Below are 26,712 nucleotides of genomic sequence, written 5' to 3' on the forward strand. Positions count from 1 at the left end.
ATTACATTCAAAATAGGGAAATTGGATATTGAATACAAGTAAATGAAAGGCTGAATTAATCTATGATAACTAGGATAAGTGAGCGTCCATAATGAGTCTCGAATTTGTAAAAAGAAAGAAGAAAAAGATTTGAATTTAGAAGAAGAGAAGAAAGAAAGAACACGAAGAAGAAGGAAAAGAATTACCAGAGTATCGTTAATTGATTCCTTCCTTTTAGATCGTTATATAACTACCTCAACTGATAGGTTGCATCTCCACCATTGAGCTTTATTAATGAACTTGTGATCTTAGCCGTTAAGTCCCAGACTCAGTTACTCCTCCATAATTCGACTTCGATTTTCACTACCCATAATTCCTTTATTTGCCTATTTACTTCTACTGAGCAGGATTATTACAAAGGTGAGAATGACCTATGTGGTATATAAGATAAGGATGGCGATACTCAGATGGTTTAGATATATGAAGAGAAGATACACTGATGTTCCGCTGAAGAGATGGGAGAGATTGGTTATATTAGAAATTATGAGAGGTAAAGGTAAGTCGAAGAAGTCTTTGGGAGGTGATTAGGCAAAACATGACCAACCTACAGTTGAACGAGGACACGATCCTAGATAGAAAAATATGGAGGTCGATGAGTACGTTGTCGAATGTTGTCTAATCCACTTATTAGTATCGATTGTTTTCTTTGCTTCAATTATTGTATTATTTGTTGTTGCTACTTGCTCTCTTCTTAATAGTTTTCGGCATGACTTCTTCGTTAATGTATTTATTTTACATACTTGATTGGTGATATGCTTACTCAAGCCGGGGCTCTCTACCTTCACAAAATAATAAGGGTAAGATTGCATATACTACACCCTCCTCAAATCACACTTATAAAACTATATTAATTATGTTATTTTATTGTGTACACAATGAAAATAATAAGTTTCGAACATTGAATAATTATACCAAAAGAAAAAAGAATACATAGTACATTGACAACGACAAAGTCAAGATTTTAAAATTCCTAGGTTTCGAATTCAAATTTTTTAAAACTGCATAATGAGTTTCAACTTTCAAACTAATAATTTGTGCATATTTAATTAAAAAAATATAAATACAATATTTGAACCGACGCTACTATTTCGATTGAATTCATAACCTATACTCTAGTTCCGTCTCATTTTTTTAATAGATATGTCCTAATTTAAGCGTGTGTGCTAATCATTAGTTTTGACCTTGGATGTATTAAGCACATATTAAAATCAGATATGCAACTACAAGGCTCATTCAATGCATTTGGGGCCATCTAGTGCAATATTGGTAATAGTTGTTATAGCCATTGCCATAAATGTGGTGAATATAAAATAAAAAATGAAAGATTTTACTTTATGTTAATGTCATGTAGAATAAAATCTTATTTTTGTTTTTGTTTAATAATCCGTTCTTAAAAAGATCTATTCAATAAAAGAATTGAAAATTAGAAGAACTAGCTTAAGGATAGCTAGCGATGTGCACAAATTGTTAAATATATTTTTTATTGGATCTGAATGAATATATTATTTCGAACACATAACATAAATATATACATGTAAGAAATAATTAAAAACTATACAAACGGTAGATTTTGAATCCCTCATTTCAAAAGTACAATGAGTCAGTATTAATGACCTAAAATAGTAAACTTGTCAAGTTTACATCCTAGATCCACCTCCTCGTCACAGAATACTACATCAGTTCGTAAATTCTTCTCCAATGACATGATCCCTGAGCAAAGGTCAATACAAGTATAACAACAATTAATGACTAGCATAAGGAGGAGAGTTGTGATAGCTCGAACAATAGTAAGGTTGATCAACCATGGCTCTTCTAATAGGATAGTAAGAGCTTGTCTCATCCAATGCATTTGAATGGTTGTAGCCATAGGTCCCTCAAGTGCATTTATTGTAGTTATTATATTGTTGATAGAACTTAAAATGGTAGTTTTTTATTTTTATTATCAATATATAAAATGGAATTTTATATTTATTCTTTTCTAATTAATCAGTTTTTTAAAAGATCTATGTAAATTAGATGAACTAACTTAAGGGAAGACCATGTGTGTAATACATTAAATAAATAGTTCATTAGGTTCGACCAAACACATTATTTCAGACACATAACATAGATATACATATGAAAAATCACTATTGTTTCAATAAACAGTAGATTTTGAACCATCATTTTAAAAATACCACGAGTTCAGTGCAAAAAATTCAACAAACGGTAAAAAATACTACGAGTTCAGTGCTAAAATTTCAACAAATAGTAGATTCTAAACTCGTCAATTTAAAAGTACAACGAGTTCATTACTAAAAACTTTAAATATTAAGATCGTCAAATTTACATTTCAGATCCGCTTCCTCATCACATAATGCTACACCAATTCATAGGTTCTTCTCTAATGACATGATCCATGATTAGAGGTCGATACAAATACGAAGACGATTCATGGCTAACATAAGGAGAAGAGTTGTGGTAGCTCAAGCCATTGTAAGGTTGATCAACCATGGCTCCTCTAGTAGGATAGTAAGAGCTTGGCTCATCCAATGCATGATTGTAGCCATAAGGTCCATCTAGTGAATTGTAGTTATTATAGCCATGTCCAATATGGCCATAATTGTTGTATCCATATTGATTTCTTGGAGTACTAAGAGCAGGATGCTTCAATTTCACATTTATTAATTCTGCATGTTGCCCTGACTTTAACAATGCTAATAACAACCTGTTTGGATCAACCTCTCCACAAACATTTGCTAATCCTTTTTCTGCATCTATTGTCAATGCATACACTCCTAATAAAGAGGCGAATTCAGAATCAAGAGTCAGTCAATATGAAATATTATTATACTCATTTTTTATGACTATAAGTAAACACTTAAGTAAAGGGTGAATAAATATTTATTATACTAGAGCTACATGTCATGACAAGTGCATTCATCGCCTCAAAACCTATAGACCCCATTTTTTCATATGTCAAACTTATTTACAAAAAAAAATAATTTTCCATACTAACAATATAAAAAATGTTTATAAAATTAGATTCGTTACAAGATAAAATAGGTAAAATTTCTATTATAAATATTAATTGAGAACCTAATAAAAATGATTACTATATCCCATATAACATATTAGATTAGATTAAACAAATTTACACTAATTACCCCGTACAGAGTGCAACACTTCCATCATCTTCATCTTGCAAGAATCACAATGGACGTTCACTTTCAAATTGCAACTCTACAACAAAACAAAAAAAAACAATTGAAGAGAAATATATGTTCGGCCAAACTTTTAAAATCTGTTTTTTTAAAAAATATTTCGTGAAATAAATTTCAGCCACATGAATAGTTCAATGTCCCCATAGGCGTCTGACCCTGAGATGTGGATCATCCAAGGCACATTAGCATGGCGTACTTCTCTTTTTCGAACCGGAGTTTGAAACCAAACTCCTCCTCGGGAGGATAGATAGGGCGATTCGGGTGAGATCCAATGTAGATTCAACTTTCTATTCACTCGTGGGATCCGGGCGGTCCCGGGGACCACCACAGCTCCTCTCTTCTCGCGAATCCATACATCCCTTATCAGTGTATGGACAGTGAATAGGTAATTTGAGATATTTGACGGTTTACAATTGGCTACAAATATACAAAAAATAAATAAAAAAGTTTTTTCTCTTACCACGTCTGCAAAGGGCTCCATTGAAATTAATTCAAGAATTTCGAACCTATAAGTTTCACTTCTTGACTCCGCCTCTATACGAGAATCAAGTGATATTCGAATATGGGTATGAGAAAACTAACTTCAGAATATAATGAAATTGCAAATTGAAGATATTATGATAGGTTTTTAATAATAATAATGAGATTATGCAAACGCATGTATATAATTTCCAAGATTTTATTTATGGCTAAAAATGGTAAAGTGAAGATTTGTTCCTTTAGGAGATTGTTTTGAGAATGGAAACTAATAAATGTGGAGATTAAAAGAAGAAATCAAATATCTCCAATATATTAAGTATATATTATTTTTCAAATTTATTACTTGAATAGTATCATTCCCAAGGGGAAAAATAAGTCGCGCTATATCTTACGTGAGATTTATGATTTTATACACCAACAATATAAAGAACTTTACGCTATTAGATTTTTTAAAAAAATAATTATAAGATGTCTATAATAAATAGAGTAGGAAATCTAAAACATAGAATATTAACTTGCTAATAACCAATTAAATTAAATTGATGGTGTAAACATCCTTTACATTATCACTATGTATAACTTTTATCTATTGATTCAAAGTTTTCAATATCGGAATGATTAGCACATCCAAACGATGGTTTAATACATATATTACTTAATTTATGAAAAACACCGAGGGTGTAGCCTAGGCGCCTTAACGGTCAAAGGGAGTTAGAATGAACCAAGGAAAATCACAATTTCAAGTTTAAGCAAACGCAAAAAAGCACTAATAAATTCTTTTCATATGTCTAAACCTTTGTGGATAAAATTATTTCATATTTGTGTTGATGAAAATTAACATGTACTAAATAAATTAGTCGAGGTACACGTAAACTTAAATAATGATAAGGGTGAAGATGGTGCTATCACGAGCAATAAAGAAGTATTTGAAATCACCCTTAGCACTAATTCATCAAATCATATACAATACAGTTGAATAACAAAAGCAAATAACCTCCTTTAAGAAATTGGCAAAAAGTTTCAAATAAATGCAAAGAACATATATTATTATTAATACCAAAAAAAAAATGATTTATAGGCACAATTAACAAGACTTGGATTTCTTTTGACACTTCCATTAAAAAAATATATGCATCAAATGAAGACTGCATCAGCAATTATCAAGTCTTATATTTCCACAATGAACCAATTAAGTCTTTCCTTTCATCAACCTGTCTAGAGAGAAAAACCATAGTGAACCTAAAATCACCAAAATGATGAACATCCCTCAGCTTATTACTTTTGAAACAACCCCGGCGCCAACTGTTCTACCACCTTCTCGCAAAGCAAATCTTTGTCCTGAAAATTTTACATAAAATGGCATCGAAACAATCATATCCATTCTGCGATAAAAAACACGTAAATTGAGTATCATGTCTAAAAATATTTCGCTTTGCTATCCAAAAAAATCTCTTTCCTGACCTAATCATCATCAAAGAAATTTCATGACAGATCAAAGTTATCAGATAATCAAATTCATCAGACCAATTGAATTATCTTGCATAGTATTAGGCCAGTGAGATGGTATCAGGTTAATCTAGATGCAATAGCAGCATTACGGGGCACAAGATCCGTGACGACCATGAATCCAATTAATTTGAGAATAAGATTGAAAATCACATCAGTAGTGAGACCATTACAATCAGTGAAAGCAAATCCCTCGTAAAAAGTGATGCCATCAGCCACCCCAAGCGAGGTGATTTGTAAAATTTATCTTCTGCCACTAGAACAAATTGTAATTATCTATTGATAATGGGCATTTTGAATATATCATTGTCCCTCTTCAAGGAAATAAAATAAGAATCAGAAAATTCTACAAGAATATTTGCTTCCATATAAAACCAAAAGCCTGAATAATTTACTCACCTGCATCAAGGGGAACTGGAGACATCAGCTCAAAAGTAGCAGTAACATTATCCCCAGGCATAACCATCTTGACATTTTCAGGCAACTCCACTTTGCCGGTGATGTCAGCAGTCCTCATGTAAAATTGAGGCATATAATTTGAGAAGAAGGCAGTGTGTCGACCACCTTCATCCTTTGTAAGTACATATATCTCTGCTTCAAATTTCTTGCATGTTTTCACACTTCCAGGCTTTGCAATCACCTACAAAACAAAAGGCCTATAAATGTTTGCAAAATATGTATGTAAAAGAAAGTTATTTTCTTAAGATTTTAGACTCTGATTTCATCATGAATTACAGCACATGCTTGATACAATTACCAGAAGATTAAATAGAATTTGATTGCTCCTATTTTCTGTAGTTAAGGTGGAAAATCAAACCAAAAATTCTCTTTTTAGGCTGATGATAGAGGGGTGCACCTAACATTGCAAAAAGGAACCTGATTCCTAACTGCTTTTAATAAATGTCATACAATAGGGATCCAACATGAATAGAACAACAGTAGACGTAGTGCTAGCAATAAATGGAAAATAAAGATGAAGACAGGTTAGAAGTTCAACGAAGGAAGTCACAGCAGCTTGCCACAAACTTCCCAAAAAAATGGCCAACTAGTTGTAAACAGAATTTCAAACGTACCATTCCTCGAGTAATGTCGTCTCGTTTCAAGCCACGAAGGAGAAGGCCAACATTATCACCAGCCTAATTACGAATATTGGGGGGGGGGGGGGGTAGGAAAGAACAATCAGTTATGCTGTAAGAATCTCTTACAAAAGTGATAAAGATTAGGTTAGATTTTTACTTGTCCATGATCCAAGCTCTTCTTGAACATTTCAACACCAGTAACTGTAGATTTTAAATTGCCCTATAAAAGAAAAATGATATTAGGAGCATGTGTTACAAAGAACAGAATAACATACTTTTATCAAGTACCAGATAATTTAACAAAGGAATCAGAGCTGTTAAAACTTCAAAGCCAGCTAGGATTCTCATTTGGATCAAGCATCTTAATCATTAGAAAAGCATACAACCTCAGGCCTCAGCCAAAGCTTATGAGATAAAGCAAAAGTTGCTTGCTTATTATTCAGGTGATGACAATCATATTCAGGTGATGACAATCATGTTATTTTTGTCTTCGACTATTTCAACTGAAACAGGGAGAACAAGCAGATATAGAGCCCGTTTGGATGGGCTTTAAGTTGGTCACCTTTTTAGCTTTTGGACGTGTTTGCCTAATGCTAACTTTAAGCCATAAAGTTCTTAAAGTCAGTCAAAAATGAAAAGTTAGGATTCCTAACTCTTTTTTTCTAAGTGCTTAAAGTCATTTTCCTTGACCATGGAAATTACTTTTAAATCCCTTATATTTTAACTAAATTCCCAAACTACCCTTTTTATTCTTTTAACCCTAAAATTCACATCATTTTCCTCATTTAAGCACTTTTATCCAAACACTCAACTGTTTATTTATAAAAATAACTTTCAGCACTTCAAAGTTCTAAAAGCACTTCATACATAAAAGTTATTTTTTTAAGCCCATCGAAACGGGCTCATAATCCAGATAGTTTCCCCTGGAAATTAATAGTCAAACTATGAAATAACAATTGGCTCCCCAAATGAAGATAAAAACAAAAGGACAACATGTTACCTGCATCAGTCCTAAAATCTCCACATCCTCTCCAACTTTTATGGTTCCTTGTTCAACACGTCCAGTAGCAACAGTTCCACGTCCCTACGAAACATAGAGAGGAAATAATCAACAAAAAAAAAACTAATTACGAATACCACAGAGTAAAGCAACTCAGAAGCATTAATTTGCTATTTCAATTCCAGCAGACTTTTTTCCTTAGTTTTGCAACAAAGAATTTTTTTTTGGCTTTAAAAACATAAAAATAAGGAGAAGTTAAAAACTTGAAAGTGAAGTTGAATTTTAAAAGATAGTTCAGAAAAAGAACTCTAGAACACCACAAAGCTAAAGCTCATCTAAATACCTGAATCGAAAATACATCTTCTATTGGCATTAAGAATGGTTTATCAAGCTGACGCACTGGATCAGGGATATATTCATCTACAGCCTCCATCAACTTCAGAATAGCCTTTTTTCCAATTTCTTCATTTGTACTCTGTAATGCAGAAAGAGCTGAACCACGAACGATAGGGATGTCATCCCCAGGAAATTTGTAGAAACTAAGCAGCTCTGCAAACAAGAAAGCTCTTGTAACGAAATTGAGCAAAGATCTTATGGCAGTTACCAAGACTTCAAAATGCAACAATTCACAAGTGTCCAAAAAAGCTAGTTACCTCGGAGTTCCATTTCAACAAGTTCCAGGAGTTCTGGATCATCAACAGCATCAACCTTGTTTAGAAAGCACACAAGTGATGGTACGCCTACCTGTGAAATGTAGGCACAGAGTAAAACTAGAATCACGACATAAAGCTTTCAGTTATTTTACTAGTCTATCCACAAGCTGACACATATCCACCTGGCGTGCAAGCAGAATATGCTCCTTTGTTTGTGGCATGGGTCCATCAGGAGCAGATACGACTAGAATACCACCATCCATTTGGGCAGCTCCAGTAATCATATTCTGTGGAAAAAGAAATTATGATAAAGTGGACAAAATGGGAGTTTGTATTAGGGGGAAAAGAACTATTATCTTGTACTGGAAATCAAGTTTTTGACATTGACAAGCATAACCTATAATACCGGACAAATTTATCTAAAGAGGGAGTTCAACAGATGCATTACTAGCTGACATGCTTTTACTATCACGCACTGTCCCAAATTTTTTTTAGAATGGTAAGGTTGTATAAATGAAGCACAAAGACTGTGCCAAAAGTTACATACAGATTAGTTTATTACAATTACTGATAGAAGCTGAGAAAATCTATCAACCTATTAACTGCATTAACATCTTCTAGTCTATATCAAAAATGCAAAAAGGAAATACATCTGTATCTCAGAGTGTAGATATTATCATATTTGCTTTCAGCACACCTTTGCTTTCTCTCCTTCCAAATCATCCACCAAACACACGCAGGGATGGTCTCGCATATCTTCCTCTTTCACTTTCCTATGCCCTTACCAGTCCAGCATTGTAGCAGTTAATGGTTCTCGACATAACCCAACTGACCTAGAAGAGACTAAGGAGCATGGTTCCGTGACTAAGTAGCAAAGCTGCAGTGCATAAATAAGTGATAAGTTTCATCTTCGCTTTTCACACAGCTGGCATCTACTGCAAAGAATCATCTCTCATTCTCTCTCCTTTGTAAATTCTGTTGAGTGAGCACATCCTCAACCTCCAAAACATTGTTCGTTTTAGCTTCTTAAGAGACAAATTAATTCCATTTTTGACTAATGACTACTTTTGGGGGATCTGGTAAATCCCACATCTCCAAGAACCCCTCTCCCCAGGATCCAACAATGGATTGTCATTCTTTTTTTTGATGAATTTATTTTTTTCAAATAAAAGAGAGGATTTCCCCTTTTTCCTCTTGGTAGCTCGAACTCTTGATCATATAGATAAGAAAGGAGGGTGTCTCCTACTAGACCACCCCTCTTCTTGACTAAGGACTAATTAAGCAATAAGCACCCTTCATGTTTCGAACAGCAAAATTTTTTGACTTGTATTTTTCATATACTTCCAAAACCTATAAGTTTTATCTTCAAGAAACTCAAACATCATAGAATTTTATTTCGAAGGTTTGTCAAAGTAATACCTAGAAACAAATGGATAATTTCTTTTGAAATCTGCAAACTAAGAATAGCATGCCTCATTTAAACAGTAGTAGTAATGGTTTATACAAAGTAAGCTCCATATATGTGCTTATAAGTAAATCACATCAAACCAAACCTTTTCAATCAAAACTACATTGAAAAGCATACCAGCAGAGGGTCCTGAAACAACCTCTCTACCCTACAAAGGTAGGGGTAAGGTTTGCGTACATCCTACCCTTTCAGAACCCACTTGTGGGATTACACTAGGTTTGTTGTTGTTGTTATTGAAAAGCAACCAATATCAAAATATTAGTTAATACTTTTTATCTTCTAGTGGTAAAGAATGTAACACTAACTCTATTGTGCAAGAACATTAATAAAGGGTTTACCCTGTGCTCTACAGCTAGTGCCCCGGAGGGGAGTCGGCAACAACAAAAGGTGCTTCTCAAAAACGTTTTTAAGACAAAGAAGATCTATAGATTATACCTTCTATACTAGTTTTCTACAGCAGGCAGAGAAAATGACCACTTTCAATGTGGAACCAGATTGGAATCTCTGAGTGGTATCTTTCAGCTCAAACCTTGCAACTTAAATCTTGGGGAACCAATTACAGTTTCCCTTTAATGCAGTGTTGTCAAAGGCACGCTTAAGCCCTGAAGCGAGGCTCAAAACATGTTGAGCGCTTTGCCTCGCTTTATGTGCGCTTCAGTGTGATCATCAAGGTTCTAAGGCAAACGTTTCCTTGGCAATGTGCCTCTTTTGAAGAAGTTACACTAAACAATTGATATTTCACTTTATCGTACTTTTTTTTCAATTTCTTGGTCATGTCATTCATGTTTATAATTACTGGTCTTGGACTAAACATATATATTTGTATCTTTTTCTCCCTTTGCACCTTTTTTCATTAAAGCCCACACTTTATTTGTGCTCTGCGCTTAAAGCCCTAATGGACCTTAGAGCTTTTTTGCTTTTTTCGCCTTTGATAACACTGCTTTAATGATATTGTTATAGGTCATCATAATCCACTAAAAAGAAAACGGCCCATGATACAGAATTAACTGCATACACAACAACAACATCCCCCGTGAAATCCCACAAGTGGGGGATTAACTGCATACACTTTTTTTCAAGCTTAGATAAGCTTGATATTAAATATTTCCTACCTAGGTAGCCGTTAATAAGTATTCCCCATGTAATAAGAACTTTCTTTAATAAATAACAAAAGGGCCAATGTAATAAGCACTTAAAATCATAAAGTATGATGAATGAGATAATAGCATCAAAATAGGTAGGTTATGCATCTTACTTTAACATAATCAGCGTGCCCTGGGCAATCGACATGAGCATAGTGTCTTTTAGCCGTCTCATACTCCACATGGGCCTATAATACATCAGTTCCAGTGTCAAAAAAAAAAAGTGCGTCAACACAAATGGTATAACATCCCTACCGTAGCGATAGTAATTCCTCTCTTTTTCTCTTCAGGGGCTTTATCAATTTCATCAAAAGCAACAGCCTTTGCCTTTCCTTCTTCTGCTAGGACCTAGGCAAGGGACAGGTTCTTCTCGTGTCACAGATTGATTAGATAACTGAATGCGATCACAAACAAAGGAAAGCAAAATAACAAATACCAAGACTAACCAACCTTACCTTTGTAATTGCGGCTGTTAGAGTAGTCTTTCCATGATCAACATGGCCAATAGTTCCCACGTTAACATGAGGTTTTCTGCAGTAACCCAAAAGATGTTATTAGATGAGAACAAAAATCAGATGTGAAATTTTCAATACAACTTAGCATAGTCAACTGAGAGCAGAAATATAGGCCTACGTAGAGAGGAATCGATATTTAGGAGTGATTCATAAATTTGTTAATTGTTTGATTGACAATTTGGCATTTCTCCTTGATATATTTCCATCCAACCAGTAAAGAGAAACCCGAAAATCTCCATACTTCAGGAACAATATATTCTGTTCGATTTGAACTTCATTTTATTCTAACAATTCTTCTCTATTCGAACTTCATTTTATCCTACCACAACACAGTTTTACCTTTAAAAGGCAGTTTTTATAAATGCGTAACATTACAAATCTCTAAATAAATTCATCTTACCTAGATCATCAACAAGCAAATTATTAAAATGATTGCTCGCATACTATAATCAATCAATCAACTACACCTCAAACCGAAGCTATCCAACAATCATCTATATACATTCTTCTCTATTCAAACTTCATTTTCTCCTAACACAACACAGTTTTGCCTTTTTTAAAAAGCGGTTTTTATAAATGCGTAACATTACAAATCTCCAAACAATAAAAATTTCATCTTACCTGGATCAACAAGCAAATTATTAAAATGAGTGCTCGCATAATCTACTCAATCAATCAGCTACACCACAAACCGAAGCTATCCAACAATCATCTATATACATTCTTCTCTATTCGAACTTCCTTTTATCCTAACACACCACAGTTTTTCTTTTAAAAAAAAGACGGTTTTTATAAATGCCTATCATTACAAATCTCTAAGCAAATAAAGATTTCATCTTACCTGGATCAACAACCAAATTATTAAAATGAATGATCACATACTCTGACGAATCAATCAACCACACCTCAACTACCACAACATAGATTTTGCCTTTTAACAAAACGATTTTCATAAATGCGAATCATTACACTGATATAAAAATCTCTAAAAAAAACAAAAAATTCAATCTTACGTTCGAGTGAAGGTAGCCATAGATCTCCACCATGGGTGTTTACAAAATGCGGGAGTTTCATTTGCATTTATGATTTCGGAGAGTGAAAATTGAGTGGGTAATGATCCTCTACAACAGGAGGAGTATAATTGAGGTGAAACTGCAAGCAATCGCTTCGAATTTGAGCTTCTGAAAGCAACTGACGCCATTGAAGAAGACGGAGGGCTGAGAAAAATGAAGGGTTTAGGGTTTAAGGGAGAGTGAAATGACGACGTTGTGAATGAATTCAATGGATATTATGGGGCGGGTATAGTTAAATGGAGCTCCATTTGTTGGGGCGAAGTGCACAAATATCCGCTTTTTGAGGCGCCGTTAAAATGGTATTTTTGGGTTATTATTTAAATCGTTTGATGTATATAATTAAATTCGAACTCGGTGAATTTAATTGTATTTAGGCATAAAAATTAAGTTTAAGAATGAAAAGTGTGTTGGATGTGAATTAAGCTCATACCGACTCTAGCACAAATTATGTTGTTTTTGTATAAGTTCGCAGAAGATTCAATTTCAAATTCAAACTAATACATGTCTCGATATATAAAGACTAAAGAATTGCTTGGTGAATTAACTATTATATTAAAGATATTCGAATCTAATTTTCAACGCATCAAAGTATGTATAAAAATTTAAGTCATACTCGAATAGAGTGTATGAGTAATTGATTTTGAGATCAGACAGTGTATAAAAAATTTACAAGTTTAGTTCACTTTCAAAATAAATTTAAACACAAGCGTCTGAAATTTAAAAAAAATCTTGTTTGAAGTTGGGAGGCCACGTAAATGCTTGAACATCAAACACATATGATTGAAATTGATGTATTTTTGCATGAACTTAGGTACATATGGTTGAAGTTTAGATATTTATGTCATATTTCATTCACTTATGACTGAACAAAATATAACGGAAAGTCATTTCGCATATTAAGTATAAAATATACTAATAACTTTATATGACAAAAGGTATATTAGTGTTTTTTGTATGATAAACTTTAAGTTAAATGACTTTTATGCGATAAAAAACAGAGAAGGATATTTTGTATGTAACAAACTCAAAATTAGATGATCACCAATAAAATTTACTCATTATACTAAAAGTAAATTATCAGTATTAAAACTTCATGACCTCAAATTTAAACTCTTAAATTAATTTAATTGTGAAATAAATGGTCGATACTCAATGCATAAAAATCAACATACATTGTTGATCATAGAGATTCTCAATCAACATATCAAACTGTAGTATGTGTTTATGTAGCTATTGGGTAAATAATGTTTTATGTGGCCGAGGTAGTAATAATTTTATAGGAAAAGAAAGCGATGGAATACATTATTGTAGTAGCCAAAACGGCGGATTCCCCTGCTACATTACAATACCTTGCTCCTTATTATACAAGAGCAACTCTAACCGAATATTTTATGTATTGTAAACAATGCACTTTAAACATTTATGATGATATCTCCAAACAGATACAAGCATATCATTAAATGTCTTTTCCATTATAAAGACCATCCAATCATGAAGCTTATTCTGGAGATATTTTTTATTTGCCTTTATGCTTTTTAAAAAGAATCACTATATTAAATTTTAATTTAGATTAAAAAAATATAACCGCCTTATCAATAGTTGAAACTCAATCAATATATATATATATATATATATCATATCCAACACCAAAAGTGAGATATTCTCTGCATAACTTTGGGCCACCCTCACCCCACCTATATCCCCCAAAGAACCTGATTCCACTGCTTTTTATTTATTTATTATTATTATTATTCTGGTAACGTATGGATATAATTATTTGCATAATTTAACAACTAATTATGCTTTCGTAAATCGTAACAGTAATTGTCTTTGTCTTTTTCTTTAAAGGGTAAACATGAGAAAGACACGAATATGATCCATGATAGGCCACTAATTAACAAGAATCATAATTTGTTGAATTTTTTTTATATATATACATATATATATATATATATATATATATTTCTACATTTACTTTTTTATATTTTTAATTCTCTTAAAAAAGAATTACTTCCGTCACTCATCGAACTCATACCATCAATGGTATGAACAACTTATGACATATTTGAGGACATAATTTCAAAAAAATATTCTTTTTTAAGAATTAAGGGTAAAAGTGTTGTTATTACGTTACAGTAGATCATGAATTTGAGATATGAAAGTAGCTTCTTGCAGAAATGCATGATAAGACTAATCCTTATGATCTGAAATGCATGATAAGACTATATACCATCAACCTTTATGGTCTACTCCTTCTCTGGATCTGACGCATAATAAAAGTTTAATCCATTGAACTATACCTTTTTTTCCCTCTTAATGGCATATATTATATCCTATGAGGAATATCCATAGACTAATTAGTCTTTTCCACATAATATGAGTGTCACATGTTGGTTACTGTACAAAGGAACAATATTAATTACTTAATAATCATTAATCTCCTCTTATTAATATGCTCTCATCCAAGCTCTTTCTTCTCAACAATATTCTCAACTCACAAATATCTAATATTTGCCTACAATCAAAATGGCAAAGAACTCCAAAGATTCCCAATATAAAAGGATTTTCAAGTTGGATAATAGAAAGAAACAAAGCCAAAATTCAGATGAAGTGACAGGGAAATCAAAATCAACCATGGCTTCTACAGGATCAAACATGGTACTTATAGACTACAATCATACTCCAGGAAAAGTTCATCAAAAGCAGGAAATTAAAGGTGAGTTTTGGGAATGTTGATCTTTATTCATGCATTTCAATATTATTTAGTTATTGCTATCATCTCATGTAGTTGAGGGTACTTTTGGAACCAGTCTCTCTATTTTCACGACGTAGGAGTAAAGTCTGCGTACACTTTATTTTCTTCAGACTCTACTTGTGAAATTTCACTGAATATGTTATTATTGTTGTTGTAGTATTGTCATCATGTTGTGTGTAGGAGGGGATGCAGAGTGTTAATAACAAGTTTATCATAATTCAATTTTTTAAGTTCGGAATTTGTATATGTGTTTAAAAAAACCACTTAATAACTATGAACAATTTATTTTGATCCAATAGGTTAAACTCGAATTTGAACTCATATAGTTAAAATTCTGAATTTACTTTTAGCCATTGACTAAAAAGTCATGGATTCAAGCAACAAAAATAGCCTTTTCCGAAATCATGAGAAGTAATTAAGGTTGCATATATGATAGTCCTAATGTGATCAGATCCTTCTCCGAGTCTTGTCCATAACAAAAGCTTAATGCATTGTATGACCTTTTTAAATTGATTTAGTAGATGATTGTATTAGTGTATTTAATATGGATATTTTCCCTGTCCTTTCTTATATCATTCCTCAATCCAATAGGTTTGATCTTGAAGAATTTGACTCATTTTTTGATTGAACAAAACTTACAAAAAAATAATCCTGTATGAGTTGATATTATTCCATTCACAATCCTTCTAGAAACTAAAGGAAAAAAATATTTCTGGATATTCCTCAATGTTCTGGCATGTAACTCTGTTCATGTACGTGGAGTTAAAAAAAAGTCTAAAATTAAAATAAAATAAAAAAGTGGCTAAAGTCTCTCTAATGATGGTATATACTCCTTTTGTTTCAATTTATATTATGTAGTTTGACTAGGTATGGAGTTTAAGAAATAAATAATTTTTAAATTTGTGATATAAAATTAGTCATAAATGGTTCTGTGACCATAAATCATCTCATTAAGAGTAAAATAAACTTTTTAAAGTTAAATTGTTACTAAATATAGAAATGTGTCATTGTTTTTAGACTAACTGAAAAAAGAAAGTGTATCATACAAATTGAGATAGAGAGAATAATATATATTGCGCTTAAGGTCTTTTAAAACTTGATTTTATCAATGTCTGATCTGTTATAAAATTTAAGGAGTAAGGTAATAATGAAAGTCTCATCGATCTTCCTATTTCTTCCGATATGTTACTCCGTCGGCAAAAAGCGAATATCAGAATTTATACTTATTTGTATTTATGAATGATTAATCTTTGAATGTTGACTTTTCTTCTAACATTTTCTAATAGGTAACAAGTCAATTGACAACAATAATAATGATAAATACTTTTCTGGTTATATTAATCGAGTGAAGAACAAGATGAGAACAACAACAACAAATTTTGATATGGTTGATGATGGTGGTGGTGCTAGAAGGTCTACAACAAGAACAGATAGTTTTAATGATACAATTTCTCATTACATTAATCGCGCAAAGCTCAAGATTAGAACTACAACAATTGTTAGGCGTAGTGATCATAAATAATGTATCGTTTTATAATATATATAAGTATTGTATTGATGTTATCGGAATAATATTTAAATAGACTCTAACGTTTGTTTTTGTTGATAGTATTTTTCTTGTTCAGTTTGACTGGATTATGTTGTATAATCACATAGTTGAATTCAAATGTTGAAGTTGATGAGTTTCTACACTGACTTTTAATTAATGAACCATAATAATTAAATTTACAGTCAAATATTTACAAATACTGTATATTTAAAAGGATCTGGACCAAAAAATAAAAAGATAACTACAAACAAGATACTAGTAAACCCGGGTAGCAAGAGAAATGTAATGTATTGCATGCTTGACCATAGTTTTTGAAAAATATATTTTATTTTTTAAAAAGGAATAATATAAAACGTGATTTATTTTCATAATTTCTTAAAAATATAAATAACAATTATTAGTTATTAGTTGTCTTACAATTAGTTATAAATATTCATCGATGCCTCTTCTTGATTTCCTCCTTTCCAGAAAAATAGCAAAAATAGAAGATTTTCTAATGTATTTAATGCTATACTTACATACCATGTGGTGGAACGTTGAGAGTGCGTTAAATAAAGAATTGCGTAGATAAAATTATAATTGAAATCATAATTTATAGATTTTTTTATAAAATATAAAAATTTAAAATAAATCTTAAAATTTTATGACTTAATTGTGAATATTATTCATTTTTTTTCTGAAATACTATTTTATTTTATTTGATAAATACTTTCAATATCTATGATCAATTAAATCCACGTGTTAAAATAGGATTCACTCAACAGACACTACATGTTAGTACCAAATACCAATCATGTGTCCTGTAAAGGTGTGTCGTAATTATAAGGCTTAAGTCATCGAAATCAATTAAAATTGTCTGCATATTTCATACATTCTTTCTAATTTATTTTTGAATTGTTATTATGGGTTCAATGTCATATGTTCTTTTTTTGATTAGTTACTATGTCATGTCATTTGCAAGTGTATGACATACATTCTCTATTTTTAATTAATTGTCAAAAAATATTCAATAGGTATATTTTTTGACTAATGAAGATATTCAATTAAATAAGTAAAGAATAAAGTATTCAAATAAAATATGTGGATAACTTTAAATGAACATTCATAAATTAAGCCTAATTAATTATAATATGGGCCTAGAACATAAATAAGACAACTAATACTTAATAAATACAGTAGGTGAAAAAAAGTGTTATACCTACTCTATTTGTCTTGTGATTTTCTCTCTCTTTTCTTCCCCTTTTTTTTTTAAATCAATTCAAAATTAAATATTAAAAAAATTGTTTAATAGTTGATTCGAATTATATAGAGATTAGTAATGTACAGATTAGTTAGAAAGAAATTTGAAAGAAATAGGATAGAAAAATTCTGAAAAGGTAAATAAAAGGATTTCATTCTTCTTCAATATCTATTTTGTACAATATAATGTCCCTATACATACAATTTGTTGATGTATCAAATGACATAATTCCCTAACAAACTTTAAATTCTATCTGCAAAGAACCTACAGCTATACATGAAAGTTCTATTCTTTCATTTATCGTCTGTTCTGCAAATATTCGTTGTCCATTATCTCAAATCAACATTCATTGTAATTGTCTTTTTTTTTAATTTGATGTTCCGTATTTATATTAGAGTTTGACTAAATTTAAGTTCATGTTGGAAAGTCCCATATTGAGGGTAAAGTTCCCTAACTCTGTATCTAAGGAAATTCGAACCCGAGACTTTTTAATTAAGGATGAAACAGTACTTACCACTCTACCACAACTCTTGTTTGGTCATTTGTAATTGTCTTGTTCTTCATTAATATGTTCCTCTAGCATTAGCTTTCCAGCCACATAATATATATATATTAGATAGGGAGTAATTATTCATATATTAACTAATTATACTATTTTTATCCTACATAAAATAATATATAGAGTATTTCATAACTTACACATATATTAGTTACGCGGATTTCTGACTTGCAAACAAAATTCAGATTAATTTTATATGAATAACTAACCTCTTAATCAACTATTAAACATAATATTATTTATGCAGTGCTCCAAACAAACTACAAAATGATCTCTTAAAATAGTGGCATAATTAAAAGTTTTACTAAGAGAGTTTAAAATACGAAAAAATACACACACAAAAAAATAAATCAATAACTATTATAAATACATAAAATAATTTTTTTTTATCGAATAAGATTCAGATGAATCCTAATGCGTTATAATATCAGGTTGAATATTAAAAGCAGACGCAACAAAGACAAAGGACTGCTACTTAATCAATAGGGTTGGTGAAAGTGCTGTATCGACATTATTGTGTTTGTGATTCTATTCTCTCTAGGGAATTTATTTGATTTTTTTATAAGAATTTAGATGGTATATATAAAATATTTTTTAAATTTTTAGTGTATATATAGATTTTGAATTTTTAAATATAAGATTAAATATTGATTTAGTAATTTAGAATTTAAGTTTCACTTCAAGGTTCCAAATTCGAATACTATACAATATATATATATATAATATATATATTTATTTATTTTAATTTTAATTTATTTTTTTCAAACTTTTTAAATAAAAATCACGAATGCTACTACATCTCAGATCAATATTTATAAGTAATTGTCTTGTTCCTCTGACATTAGCTTAGAGTTTATATATTATTTTATATAGATATTATATCATATATAAAATAATATATAAATTCAATCATAAATTATATATATATATATATTAAATATGTGTGTTTTTAAAATTATAAATCAAAATGATATTAAATTTTATATATATGAATAACTAAACTCGTAATCAAATATTAAATTCATAATACATAAATTGGACTTTTAATTTAATTTCAAATTATTACTTTGATAGACATGAATAAACATTTTAATTATTCAAAATTTGAATAAATAAACACTCGAATCCCAGCCAACAGCCGGAGAACAATTCTCCCCTTTCCCCTGTTCTCAGCCACCAGATCACCGCCAACAGCTATCAAAATCACCTTTTCCTTCCCCTCATTTTCGAGCTGAACCACCACCAAGACCATCAGATCTTCATCGCAAACAACCAACCAAACAAGGAGCCCACACTCACGAACCATATTTCAACAAGACCGCCATCGACCAGCCACTACAAGACCCACCACGAACTAGTAAGGCTTCACGCCACTCCAAACTCCAACAACAACAGTCAATAAAACCTAACATCACCAAATCTCAAAATCGCGTGCAACAACTCCAAACATATTTTTTCAGTCCCAACGAGCTTCGAGCTCCATGACCGACGGTTGTGTTCACTTTCACCATATTCTATATTATTTTTTTCATTATTTTTAAAATCTACATAAAAATTTTAATTAGTTGGCAACTCACTAATCCACGTTACAATGTTTGCATATCATGCGTTTGGACGGCAAGATTCAATTATTTTTTTAATTCAAGTATTGTATAGTTAAAATGTCTATTTATACATTATTAAAATTATAATTTAAAATCAAATTAAAAATCTTATTTTATGTATTATGTCATTATTAAACATAACTCCAAACCAGGTACCGAATTGACCCCTTATCATATAAAATGATGCACAGCATAAGTTAAAATAAGGACTATATTTTGTCTTGGGAATCTCTCTTCTCTTCTCTTCCACTCTGCTCTCAAAACAAGTAAAAATTGAAGAGAAATTTGCAAATGGAGGGGAGTATTAGATGCTCAGCAAATTACGTGCCATTGAGTCCAATAAGCTTTTTGGAAAGATCAGGAGTGGTATACGGCAACAGAATCTCTATTGTTTATGGGGATCTTAAGTTTACTTGGGCGGACACAAGACGAAGGTGTATCAATCTCGCTTCTGCTCTTTCCCAACTTGGGATTTCTCGTGCCGATGTCGTATGTTCTCATTCTACCCCGTTTGATAGTAGATTTTGAAGTTGAAACTTAATGATTTTATGTTCCCGTTTGATAATGTATTTTGATTTTTGAAAAATTGAAGTTTTGTTTCAGTATTTATTTTACTTGAAAAATTGTTTGAAGGTAGATCAGTTTTTGGGAGCTTGAAATTATTTGATGGCCAAACAGACATTAGGGGTTTCTCCTGGCAATGGTCATATATAACTCGTATTTTGTTTCGTGTAAAAAGTTGATGTTTTGTGATTGAAAGTTTCATGATTGCTACAGTGAGGTATTGTTATATATATATATATATACTGGTATTTGACTTTTATAAATTAATTGTGTAAAATTAGAAAGAAGGAGTGTGAATATAAAAAGGCAAACATCAGTAGCCTTTTTTCTGGCGAAGTTATGACCGTAACATTATGTAAGGCACCATTTAAGTACAATTTTTTTTTTCCTTTTAGATATTCGTACTTGAAATTTACTATATGGCAGAATGATGTTTTCAACTTCTATCAAGTACTAATGACATGGAGAATCTAAATAAAACTAGAAGTTGCTAAGCATTTGCTTTCTAAGAAAAAGAAACAACTTCTCTTTTAGAAGTTTGCATCCTCATACTCATTTTGCTTATAGTTTTTTTCTTCTTCTTTTTGATAGTTGTTACCATATGTTGTCTTTTGTGTTTCAGTTACCACATTATTTCGTTGTTGTTACTGTTATTTTTCTGGATGACATGTATTGTTTTCCATATTAGTTGACTTGTTTTATCCACTTCATATTTCCTTTGATTTGCTGCACTTGAGCTGAGGGTCTTTTGAAAACATCCTCTCTGCCTCCACGACCGTGAGGCAAGGATAAGGTTTGCATACACTCTGTCTTCCCTAGACCGCACTTGTGGGATTACACTGAATATGTTATTGTTGTTGTATGTTCTCTAAGAAAAGAAACAACTTCTCATTTAGAAGTGTGCATCTTCATACTTATGTTGCTCATAGTTGTTGTTTTTTTCTTCTTATTATAAGCAGGTTGCTGTCTTGGCTCCAAATATTCCTGCTATATATGAGCTACACTTTGCGGTACCTATGGCTGGGGCTGTTCTTTGTACTCTTAATGTTCGTCATGATTCAGCAATGATCTCGGTTTTACTTAAACATTCCAAGGCAAAAGTCATATTTGTAGATTACCAGTTCCTGGATGTTGCTAATGGGGCATTACAGATTCTTTCAAAGGAAAATATTAAATTGCCTCATCTAGTCCTAATCCCCGACTGTGACAAACACCTATCGAATTCTCATAGTATGGAGTACGATCCCTTTTTAGCTACGGGAAGGCCTAATTTTGAGATAGTATGGCCAAGTGATGAGTGGGATCCTATTGCCCTGAATTATACTTCAGGTACAACGTCGAGTCCAAAGGGAGTCGTCTACAGTCATAGAGGAGCATATCTTAATTCTCTGTCAGCTGTTCTTCTCAATGAAATGCCTACAATGCCTGTATACTTATGGACTGTTCCGATGTTTCATTGCAACGGATGGTGTCTTACATGGGGCGTGGCAGCACAGGGTGGCACAAATATTTGTCTTAGGAATGTTTCCGCTGAAGGAATTTTTACAAGTATAGATAGGCACCAAGTGAGTCACATGGGTGGTGCGCCTACAGTTTTAAACATGATAATAAACACACCTCCTAGTATCCGTAGGCCACTTCCGAGGAAAGTAGCAGTGATGACAGGCGGTGCCCCACCTCCTCCTCAAGTGTTATTTATGATGGAGGAGCTTGGTTTTGATGTTACTCACTCATATGGTCTAACGGAAACGTATGGTCCTGGAACGGTTTGCACTTGGAAACCTGAATGGACCTCTCTGTCACGTGATGAGCAGGCGAAGATCAAGGCTCGTCAGGGATTGCATCATATTGGTATGGAGGAAGTAGATGTGAAGGATCCAGCTTCAATGAAGAGCGTATTACCCGATGCAAAAACAATGGGCGAGGTAATGTTTAGAGGAAACACTGTAATGAATGGGTACTTGAAGAATGCCAAAGCAACGGAAGATGCTTTTAAAGGGGGTTGGTTTCGAACTGGGGACTTGGCTGTGAAGCATCCAGATGGTTACATCGAATTGAAGGATCGTGCAAAGGACATCATTATTTCCGGTGGAGAAAACATTAGCACAATTGAGGTGGAGTCAGTAATATTCGGCCATCCAGCTGTTCTCGACGCTGCTGTCGTAGGAAGACCAGATGATTACTGGGGTGAGACACCTTGTGCCTTTGTGAAACTAAAGGACGGTAACAATGCAACTACGGATGAAATCATCAAGTATTGTCGTGATCGTTTACCACATTACATGGCTCCTAAAACAGTAATTTTCGACGATTTGCCCAAAACATCTACAGGAAAGACACAGAAATTTGTTTTGAGACTGAAGGCCAAAGCCATGGGGACTATTTTAAAGCCGGCCAGCAAACTATAATTCGTAATTTACTGATAAAGTTTGGCAGGCTTTATTATATTCAAGCTGAGGCTTGATCGGAAACAACCTCTCTATTTCTACGAGGTAGAGGCATGATTTGTGTACACTCTACCCTTTCCATACTTTACTGGGTGATTGCATTGGGTATGTTGTTGTCGTTGTTGTGGAACGATTGATAATTATGGCCTAAATGAGAAATGGTGGCCTCTGTTTGACTTTATTGAATCACATTTATGTTCTGGGAATTCCTCTCTAGTGTATATGCTCATTTACAAATTCCACAGCAAATTTAAGCTGCACAACCGCAAGGGTAGTAGAGCATTGGCTCCCTTACCCTTTCATACCAGTAGTCATAGAATTTCTCATGTAATTTCTTGTCCATAGATTTCTGTTACTATCTAATCTCTTGCATTTCGATTATCGCATTTTTTTGGTGCAGTTATTGTTTCTTTTTTCAGAATATTTTGTCATGTCTTGATATTTTATTTGTCTGAAGACTGAATATATATCCACAAATTAATGAGTGCAAAAATTGTGGAAAAGAAATAAGAGGTTGAGAGGTAATTCATTAATCTAAGCCCCTCAAAAGTATATTGACACAAGTTGATCCATGAAAGTGAGTTACCAATTGCTTTGTGATAAATCACAAGATAGTATATAATGATTACTGATGGTAATTGTGGGCAGCAGCTGGGTAAAGATGTTGGTTAGTAATAATGGTTGTTTGGGATGGCGACTGGTAATTGTGGTAGATATAAAATAGTGATATATAATAACAATGGTGAATGATAGCGATGGTTGACGATATATTGTAGTGATTGATGATGGTGTGATTGTCGATACGTGATAATTAATAATTGACAGGTATAGTAGTAATTGACCGGACCCTGCGTATAGCTGAAGCTTTAGTGCACCTGACTGTTCTTTTTTTTAGTTGATAGTGCTGGAAGGAAGTGGGCCAGTAATTGATAATGGTGGACGATAATGATGATGAGCGGTAGAAGTGGAATGGAATGGTGGTGAGTGTGTTGATCAATATAGAAAGTCAAACTCTATGGTATTTTGTTTGTCTCGAAATATATGTGTAGGAAAAGATTCACAAATTTTGACTTCAAAATATACTTTTTAATTAGTTCTTTCTACAAATAGAAAAAAACATTATGTTTAGATAAGAGAAATTTGATAGGTTGCTATAATTGTGGAAAAGAAAGATAGTAATTCATATTTATCTAAGCCCCTCATAAGTAATCATTGACTCTAGTTAATCCATGAAAGTGAGAAAAAAAAATTAAAGGATAATAGAAGATTAGTCATAGGTTATTAACAAATAGAATTCCCTCCCTCACAATGTTACCAAACTCTATCCTTTATTTTTTATCAATCAATCATTTATAACCTCTCCTAAACCTTCTCTTAACCTAGCCTCCAATGGCTGCTTCAACTTCCTTTTTCCTAATGCACTATTCTAAATGCAAGTTGCAGGATGGCCTTTTGGAGTTTTTTCCCTTCTTGTCATCTCCTTGGCCTCCTGTTTTTCTTCCTAATAATTACCAATCAAATTCCCTTCATCACCACCACCACAACCACCACTAATGTCCGCGTTGGCGTTATCTTGAAACCGACCTTCTTGCATGTTCCCGTCTTCCGGGAAGCGCCCGCTTTTCGTAATGGGAGGGATTGTGGTTCGTCCGTCGCGGACCGTATTCATGTGGCTATGACTCTGGATGCTAATTACTTAAGAGGTACTGCTGAAATGTATGACCATTTTATTTTAAAACTTAAATAATTTGAAATATAGTACACTTTTAGTTTACTTTAAAATATTGTATTTCTAAATGCCTAGCATGTGTGGGGCTAATTAATAGGTTACTAGCACTACCAAAAAGAGTAGGAGTTAGCTATAAGATTCATCGCTAATCTGTTGCTAAATAATATGGAGCTAATACGAATTTTTGATAATTCATGATAAAATAATATAAGTGATGGATTTTCGAGCAACAAAAGTGTTCGTGCCCACTTGAATACCATGCATGTTGTGTGACCACATAAAAATAATACGTTGTTAATTACTTAATTATATTATGTCTCGTGTAGGTACCATGGCTGCAGTGTTATCCATCCTACAACACTCAACATGCCCAGAAGATGTCATGTTTCACTTTTTATGTGTAAGACATGAACCTGTGGTATTTTCTAGCATTAAGACCACTTTCCCTTACCTCAACTTCAAGCTCTACAAATTTGATGCCCACAGGGTCCGTGGCCTAATTTCGAAGTCGATTCGTCAAGCTTTAGATCAACCGTTAAATTATGCAAGAATTTATTTGCCTGATTTAATTCCGATGGATGTGAAACGCGTAGTTTATCTTGATTCTGACATAATCATTGTTGATGACATTATGAAATTATGGCGAGTTGATCTTGGTGACAAGGTACTAGCAGCGCCTGAATATTGTCAAGCAAATTTCACGACTTATTTCACCGACACATTTTGGGACGACTCAGAGCTATCGCGAACGTTTAAAGGTCGAAAACCATGCTATTTCAACACGGGTGTTATGGTAATGGACGTCGATAAATGGAGGTGTGGAAATTACACACAAAAAGTTGAAGATTGGATGGTTGTACAAAAGCAAAAAAGGATATACCACTTAGGTTCTTTGCCACCTTTTTTGCTAACCCTAGCTGGAGATATTATGGCTGTTGATCATAGATGGAACCAACATGGATTGGGTGGTGATAATATTGAAGGAAAATGTAGGAGTTTGCATCCTGGCCCTATTAGCCTATTACATTGGAGTGGTAAAGGTAAACCATGGTTGAGATTGGATTCAAGAAAACCATGTACTGTTGATCATCTATGGGCTCCTTATGATCTTTATCGTTCCTCGAGGCATTCCTTCGAGGAGTAAATGCATATCGAGCATGCATGCAGATAGTAGCGAATTCAAAATTTTAATCTGAACGGTTCGATATTTATGTTCTTGTTACTATTAAAAATTATTGTACGAACTTTTAAAATTATGGGTTCATAATTTAATATTTATTGAAATTTTAGTGATTTGTCGCATATATATACAAGTCCCATGTCAAAAATGATTGCCCGGTTCAACTGAACTCAAATTAACCTTCTTAAATAGATATGTCATAGGTAAAGACGGATCTAGAGAGGTGTAGCGGGTTCAACTGAACTTATTTCTTTCGATACGAATTATGTAAACATATCCTAAAAAAATGTTAAAATGTATATACACAACAAGATCACACCCATTATCGATGAACTCATGACTTAAATTCTGAATTTACCTTTAAAATTATGGATACATGCTGATATACCTATGAGATTTGTGGTTCGGATTGTACGAAGGTCTAAATATCTCATTTTAACTATGAATTCAGGTATAAATAAAGTGAAGGACAGATTTCAAAGAGTTTGATGCTTCCTTCATTTATTTTATGTTCCGAGGTTCAAAATATAAGAGTCAAACTACTTTTTATTTTTTTATTTTATGAATTTGGACACATGGATCTTCAAGTTCTTTGAAATACAATTTACTTATTTAGAAATTATATATAAGTCACAATAATTGTATATTTGAAAAAGCTTTTAACTCTTCAAGTAGGAACAATATCATATAAACTGAAACAAATCACAATAATTATATATTTGAAAAAGCTTTTAACTCTTCAAGTAGGAACAATATCATATAAACTGAAACAAATCAAATAGTTTATATAAAAGAAAAATATAAATGTAGCCATTCACGAAAAGCATATAGTTCAGCGATATTGTTATTATTATTATTAATAATAATAATAATAATTTGAGTCAAATACGTTTATTATGGACGGTAAAACTGTTTTTGTACTGGTCA

General features: G+C 32.5%; 5 protein-coding genes across 5 annotated transcripts; 3 read left to right on the plus strand and 2 right to left on the minus strand.

The window, feature by feature from the left end:
* Nucleotides 1-2,388: 2,388 nt before the first annotated feature.
* On the minus strand, nucleotides 2,389-3,723 carry LOC129899105 (heavy metal-associated isoprenylated plant protein 32-like). The gene is made up of 3 exons (XM_055973916.1): nucleotides 3,703-3,723; nucleotides 3,186-3,261; nucleotides 2,389-2,816 (listed from the first exon to the last, which is right to left on the minus strand). Exons 1-3 carry the CDS (start codon nucleotides 3,721-3,723, stop codon nucleotides 2,389-2,391), a joined length of 525 nt encoding a protein of 174 aa, XP_055829891.1.
* A 1,024-nt stretch (nucleotides 3,724-4,747) lies between these two features.
* Nucleotides 4,748-12,366, minus strand: LOC129900885 (elongation factor Tu, mitochondrial-like). Its single transcript, XM_055975967.1, has 12 exons — nucleotides 12,099-12,366; nucleotides 11,026-11,101; nucleotides 10,826-10,918; nucleotides 10,684-10,758; nucleotides 8,143-8,247; nucleotides 7,961-8,051; nucleotides 7,651-7,856; nucleotides 7,308-7,391; nucleotides 6,465-6,527; nucleotides 6,302-6,364; nucleotides 5,628-5,868; nucleotides 4,748-5,060 (listed from the first exon to the last, which is right to left on the minus strand). Exons 1-12 carry the CDS (start codon nucleotides 12,284-12,286, stop codon nucleotides 4,990-4,992), a joined length of 1,356 nt encoding a protein of 451 aa, XP_055831942.1. The 5' UTR covers nucleotides 12,287-12,366; the 3' UTR covers nucleotides 4,748-4,989.
* A 2,284-nt stretch (nucleotides 12,367-14,650) lies between these two features.
* Nucleotides 14,651-16,519, plus strand: LOC129900543 (uncharacterized). The gene is made up of 2 exons (XM_055975538.1): nucleotides 14,651-14,874; nucleotides 16,200-16,519. Exons 1-2 carry the CDS (start codon nucleotides 14,685-14,687, stop codon nucleotides 16,433-16,435), a joined length of 426 nt encoding a protein of 141 aa, XP_055831513.1. The 5' UTR covers nucleotides 14,651-14,684; the 3' UTR covers nucleotides 16,436-16,519.
* A 3,542-nt stretch (nucleotides 16,520-20,061) lies between these two features.
* LOC129900870 (butanoate--CoA ligase AAE1-like) lies at nucleotides 20,062-23,139 on the plus strand. Its single transcript, XM_055975943.1, has 2 exons — nucleotides 20,062-20,354; nucleotides 21,389-23,139. The coding sequence occupies exons 1-2, from the start codon at nucleotides 20,157-20,159 to the stop codon at nucleotides 22,835-22,837; spliced, it is 1,647 nt and encodes a 548-aa protein (XP_055831918.1). The 5' UTR covers nucleotides 20,062-20,156; the 3' UTR covers nucleotides 22,838-23,139.
* A 1,102-nt stretch (nucleotides 23,140-24,241) lies between these two features.
* On the plus strand, nucleotides 24,242-25,821 carry LOC129900871 (probable galacturonosyltransferase-like 4). The gene is made up of 2 exons (XM_055975944.1): nucleotides 24,242-24,579; nucleotides 24,932-25,821. Exons 1-2 carry the CDS (start codon nucleotides 24,321-24,323, stop codon nucleotides 25,747-25,749), a joined length of 1,077 nt encoding a protein of 358 aa, XP_055831919.1. The 5' UTR covers nucleotides 24,242-24,320; the 3' UTR covers nucleotides 25,750-25,821.
* Nucleotides 25,822-26,712: the final 891 nt, after the last annotated feature.

This window comes from Solanum dulcamara, chromosome 8 (genome assembly GCF_947179165.1).
Source record: "Solanum dulcamara chromosome 8, daSolDulc1.2, whole genome shotgun sequence".
NCBI lineage: Eukaryota > Viridiplantae > Streptophyta > Magnoliopsida > Solanales > Solanaceae > Solanum > Solanum dulcamara.

Excerpts from the sequence above, each read along its gene's own strand:
- LOC129899105 (XM_055973916.1), bottom strand. The coding sequence starts at position 3,723 with ATGGAGCCCTTTGCAGACGTG. Across the intron at positions 3,262-3,702 it reads TGGAGCCCTTTGCAGACGTG|AGTTGCAATTTGAAAGTGAA; the intron begins GTAAGAGAAAAA and ends GTTTTGTTGTAG. Across the intron at positions 2,817-3,185 it reads AGTGTTGCACTCTGTACGGG|GAGTGTATGCATTGACAATA; the intron begins GTAATTAGTGTA and ends CCTCTTTATTAG.
- LOC129900885 (XM_055975967.1), bottom strand. The coding sequence starts at position 12,286 with ATGGCGTCAGTTGCTTTCAGAAGCTCAAATTCGAAGCGATTGCTTGCA. Across the intron at positions 10,919-11,025 it reads TAACAGCCGCAATTACAAAG|GTCCTAGCAGAAGAAGGAAA; the intron begins GTAAGGTTGGTT and ends TCCCTTGCCTAG. Across the intron at positions 5,061-5,627 it reads TCCAGTTCCCCTTGATGCAG|GACAAAGATTTGCTTTGCGA; the intron begins GTGAGTAAATTA and ends TAAAATTTTCAG.
- LOC129900543 (XM_055975538.1), top strand. The coding sequence starts at position 14,685 with ATGGCAAAGAACTCCAAAGATTCCCAATATAAAAGGATTTTCAAGTTG. Across the intron at positions 14,875-16,199 it reads TCAAAAGCAGGAAATTAAAG|GTAACAAGTCAATTGACAAC; the intron begins GTGAGTTTTGGG and ends ATTTTCTAATAG.
- LOC129900870 (XM_055975943.1), top strand. The coding sequence starts at position 20,157 with ATGGAGGGGAGTATTAGATGCTCAGCAAATTACGTGCCATTGAGTCCA. Across the intron at positions 20,355-21,388 it reads GGATTTCTCGTGCCGATGTC|GTTGCTGTCTTGGCTCCAAA; the intron begins GTATGTTCTCAT and ends TATTATAAGCAG.
- LOC129900871 (XM_055975944.1), top strand. The coding sequence starts at position 24,321 with ATGGCCTTTTGGAGTTTTTTCCCTTCTTGTCATCTCCTTGGCCTCCTG. Across the intron at positions 24,580-24,931 it reads GGATGCTAATTACTTAAGAG|GTACCATGGCTGCAGTGTTA; the intron begins GTACTGCTGAAA and ends TGTCTCGTGTAG.